We start from the raw sequence: 5,000 nt of genomic DNA, 5'->3' as shown, positions 1-5,000 counted from the left end.
ACTTTCACCAGTTGTCAAGAAAGGTACATTTTAGTGGTCAAGGCAGTAATAAGAGATTTTCCAAGATTAACCAGGTTTAACAAAAGATCTGTGTTTATAATTGAATGAAATGTGAATGTCTCGTTTCAGATCTGATTATAAGGACCACAATGTAGTTTGGAAACTATTTATAACCATCTTCAAAGAAGTTTCGTGTAGTGGCATAAGCTGGAAGTTTAAAAGTATTCATACTCATCATGATGAAATTGGGGGTTGGGTATCTATTTGGGTCGAGTTTGTTTATTTGTAAGGAATGGGACGGTCGAAATGGTTGCATAAGTTGACATGAAACATGGAAATGTAACAAGTGGTCCCGATATTGCATCCATTAATTTTTGGGGGAAACTGGGTCAAAGACAAGGCTCAGATCACCGAAAATGTGAAAATAGAGTTTTGGCAGGAACTTTACAAGGAAATGTTCAACTTACTTCAAGCCAAGACCAAAATTATTTCTCTTAAAGAATGGGTTACCAGATATGTTTTTTTTTAATCCTTTAGGAATTAGAAAATTGCCATGAGTTAACAAGAATAGATACAAAAAAAAAAAAAACACGAATCCAATCACAGTGTTTAGGGACACTGTCAAATTGTTCTGTATCTTGAGGTCATTGCTAAATGATGGTGATGGATCACGAATTGCAGTGGTTAGTAGCTGCTAATTAAGAAATAGTCTTGAGGCTGTGCTCTCAACCTTGATATTTGCATCCAGTTCCGAGAAACTTTGGTTTACTTAACTGAAAAATCACCTTCATGGGATTAAGCTTGAGGGACTTGAGTGGAACTTAGTATATGCCATAGAACTTTGTTATGTTTAAATGACTTTTTAGTGGCTCGGAATAAAGATTTTTTCTGAATAGATTTCAGGGGATCGAAGAGAATAGTTTGTGTGTGTGTGTGTGTGTGTGTGTGTGTGTGTGTGTGTGTGTGTGTGTGTGTGTGTGTGTGTGTGTGTGTGTGTGTGTGTGTACGTACGTGTGTTTGAGAGAGAACATTTATATGTATATGCTTTGTATGCATATACATTATAATTATACTCGTATATTGTATGAATACATCACTTATGTTTCTATGATATGTTAGTCTGTATGATCACGGGTATGTGAACTTGTAATTGTATTCATAAATAACATTCGTGCATAATGAAAACATACCACAGAAAAGGAATCGTTAAATAAATACGAGGATTACTTAGTAATCCTCATCTAATCTTAACAAAAAAAATGGACAAGTACTTCCTGAATTTGACATTTGAAAGGGTCACGTTATTTACAGTTTTTCTTATTTCTTGTTCATCTCTTTTCCAAATATGGTTATAGTTAATACTTCGAGATAAGTATTTGTGCATATTACCCCACCCATCTCTTTTCGTGTAAAAGTAATTCACTGATATTAGCATGAGAGATCACCTATGGGGATCCATTTCCCATTTTCGTTCGCATTTTCTTTTTCGAAACATTCATTTCTGAGGAACCAGTGAATCGTTAACTTTCATTGTCTCTCGAGAATCCTCAATTCCAGGTCAGGCGGGGAATATGTTATTTACATCCTCGTTCTCCTCAATTCGCGTCACGTCACGCGCGCGGTGACGTCTAACCTCGCGTCACGTCCTGTCACGCCGTGACGTCGAGGAACTGGTTCAGTTGATGCCGAAGTTGATGAATCTTTTACACCAGTTGCGGATGTTCGACACGCTGTTCTCTTCGCCCGAACAACACTCGGTGTAGATGCGAAGCGACTTCGTCTCTTTCGCGCATACCTCGCAAAGATATCGTGCGTGGACCTGTCAGGAAGAAAAAAGGGGGATTTTGATCATCATGAAATATAATCGGGATGTCAGGAAGAAAGGGAACGCGGAGGTCAGAGCGCTTTCGTCATGGTTACATTAAATGTATGTTTGTTTATTATCTAACTACACCTATGTATTCATTTATTTTATTTATTATTATTTGTATCATTATAATTTTTGTTTATTTTTAATTAATCTATTCAACATTATTACATTTTTTCCGCATCCGACCTAGTTATAGATAAAACCAAAAGAGATCGAGTTAGAAATGATGGAATAAGAGAAATGATTGGAGTAACATCAATTAGAAGCAAAATAGAAAAGGCACAACTAAGGTGGCTTGGGCACGTGGAGAGAATGGATGAAGAGAGAATTGCAAAGAAAAGATGGAACTGGAGACCAGAAGGTAGAAGATCTAGAGGTAGACCGAAGAAAAGATGGAGTTGAAGAAATCCTAGAGGCAAATGGATTAGGAAAAATAGAGGATTTGAGGGAAGAAGGAAGCTTTGAGAGGACAATCTGGAGAAGTGTGCTGGCCCGACTGACAGGCTGGAAGCCTACCTGGGAGCAGAAGTAAGAAGTAAGAAGAATTATTTGTATCATTATAATTTTTTTTTCTAATTTATTTAACGTTATTACATTTTTTCCGCATCCGACCTAGTTATGGACCAAAAGGTCTCCTGTCGGCATGCTCCGCCTTTGTAATCCTTTGAAACCTTTGCCTTACGAGTTGGTTCATGTGGTGAAGGGAGAATGATATGAAATGTACATTTGTTGTAGATTCTGAGTCGGTTCATATAGAAAAAAAAAAGTGAAATAGTAAAGATTGCTTGGTGGGATTAGTGAAATCTAAAAATTTAAGGTTAGAGAGGGATTTGTTTTTGATAAACTCTTCTGTCCGAGAATCGTCTTGTGGATGAATTTATCTGAAAAAATGAGGGGATTAAACGAAATAAATTGGATTCTTCATTCTGAGGCCGCACTTAAGATGGATGAAATTGTCAGGATGAGGAGGAGGAGCGAGAAAAGATATATTGTGAGGAGAAAGAGGAGGAGGTACATTTCATGGAGATAACTTAGTCACTCAGTAATTAAAAAAAAATAGGAATTTACTTTTCACAAGAATGGTATTAAAAATAAAATAAAAATGAAAATATTCGAAATATTTTTGCAACTACTGTACTTCTGAATGTATTATGAATATTTATGAACAAACCTAACGATTGCCTGAAAAAGCATTGCCTAACTAAACTCGTTTCAGCCAATTGCTTTCAAAATAAGTTTCCTATGCACGTACAGTATGTATGCATATATGTGTGTGTGCACGTATGTGTATGTACGTGTGTGTAATGCTAGTGTGTGTGTGTGTGCGTGCGTGCGTGCGTGTGTGTGTGTGTGTGTGTGTGTGTGTGTGTGTGTGTGTGTGTGTGTGCACGGATGACACTGATTGCTAAATAGGCCTTGCTAGAAGTGCGAGGGGGCCTCGGGTGACGCATGCAGGGGTGGAGGGTGGCGGGAGGAGGAGGAGGATTAATTCGAGCGAAGGGAGAGGTGGGTAAAGGTAGTCGTGGTCATGAGTTGGGAGTACTTGCAGGGATCCCAGGATCGCACTTTGCTTCTGGGGACTGTGGCGGGGCTCCCTCCGGGATGAGAGGGGAGCGAGAGGGGGGGGGGGTAGGGGAAGGTGGTTGGAATGCATGGATGAGGAGGAGGAAGGGGAGTGGGAGATAGACAGGAGAATAGAGGGGAATGGTATGTGCAAACGTACTTGCCTGTTTGTGTGAGTGTTTGGGCTTATGTGTGTTTTGTGTGGGTTTTTGTGTGTGTGTGTGCGTGCGCATGCGTGCACGTGCATATGTTTGTGTGTGTGCGCACGCGCATGCGCGAATTTGCGTATATATGTGTGCGCGCGCGCGTGTGTATGTGTGTGAGAGTATGAAGTATATGATGACTGTATACAGTAGATTGTAAATGACTTGTTTATTAATGTTTTGATTCATCTCTATGAAATAAATTAAAACGAGAAACAGATCATTAGGAAATTACCATAAATGCAAGTTAAATGACGCTAACCAGCACCATTGAACTTGCATTAATATTAATTCCCTCAAGGAGCATGTCAAGAATATATACAAGATAATTCATTAAATATAAATCACGTATATTGGAGACACTCTGGGTTAATATATATTGGTTACCAGTGACAAGCGGCCTCGTCGTTTCTCTCTCGGGTCTCGTACCAGATCCGTTGAACGGGGAAAATGGGGAAGAAAATCTAGGGAGTATGAAATGGAAGAGTTTCCGAGAACGAGGAGAAAAGCTCATGTCAGGAGGCGTTCAGGTACGACCGAAGCCGTCACCTTTGCCCAGGATGCTTGGGCAGCCATGCAGGTGCAGTTAGAGTCGTCAAGGACAACAGCGAGAAAGGTCAAGAGGTGTGGATGGGTGTGGGTGTGGGTTTGGAGAGGTCCAAGGTCCTCTTCACTTACCGAAAACGAACAGTCTCTCGCTGTCCTTCTGGCTGCCTTGGTCTCTATGCCGTAGAGACTTTTCGTATATGCAGCCCACGTCGAGACCTGTTCTCGCTGACGCCTCGCCACTTCTTCCCTTTCCCTCTGCTTCCTCTCGCGCAAGAGCTGCTGCTCCTCCTCCTCCTCCTCTTCAGGATTCGGGATCCCGAGGTCGAGGTAGAGTTCTTCGTCCTGGTCGTCGCTGGTCACACCGCGATGGCGCTTGTCGTAATTGATGTGGTTGTAGCGGTGGTGGTGGTTGTGGTGGTGATGGACGGACTGTACTTGGTTGTTGTGGTCTGGGTGGCGGGAGGGGAGGGAGCCGACCCTCGCCACGAGGACGCATGCGCACACGGCGGCCAGCGTTGACATGGCGCGGAAGTTCATCTGGGAAAAGAAGAAGAAAGCAAAGTTGATCAAAAGTGAAATAGTTGTACAGGTGGAGGAACAGGAAGGGGTAGGACAAATAAAGCCCACAATAACTGGAAATCCGCAGTCCCATAACGGCTGGCAGCGGTCCTCTATTCCACCTGTACATCTCTTTGGGAAGAAACATTGGGCCTGTGTCTGTGTTGCATTAGTGTAGAACTGTTTCTGGTATCGGCTTGTTGTAGTAGTCACATGTCAGTTCTTAAAGTAAAAGGTGAAAGAAATATCTTCAACGT

The 5,000-nt window shown here is 41.6% G+C and overlaps 1 protein-coding gene across 1 annotated transcript in view; it reads right to left on the bottom strand.

The window, feature by feature from the left end:
- The window catches only part of LOC143019638 (uncharacterized), a 39,182-nt gene that overhangs the window by 2,113 nt on the left and 32,069 nt on the right, over window positions 1–5,000 (bottom strand). Inside the window, exons 2-3 of the mRNA XM_076175459.1 lie at window positions 4,315–4,722; window positions 1–1,819 (exon numbers count right to left, since the gene is read on the bottom strand). The exon at window positions 1–1,819 is cut by the window's left edge and continues 2,113 nt beyond it. Coding sequence (XP_076031574.1) covers window positions 1,676–1,819; window positions 4,315–4,722 — 552 coding nt within the window. The 3' untranslated portion in view covers window positions 1–1,675. The remainder of the gene's footprint in view (window positions 1,820–4,314; window positions 4,723–5,000) is intronic.

This window comes from Oratosquilla oratoria, chromosome 37 (assembly GCF_046742065.1).
Source record: "Oratosquilla oratoria isolate Oo_2021 chromosome 37, ASM4674206v1, whole genome shotgun sequence".
In the NCBI taxonomy this organism is placed as follows: Eukaryota; Metazoa; Arthropoda; class Malacostraca; order Stomatopoda; family Squillidae; genus Oratosquilla; species Oratosquilla oratoria.
Note: the sequence above shows the minus strand (reverse complement) of the source record. Positions and strands in the feature narration are given on the sequence as shown.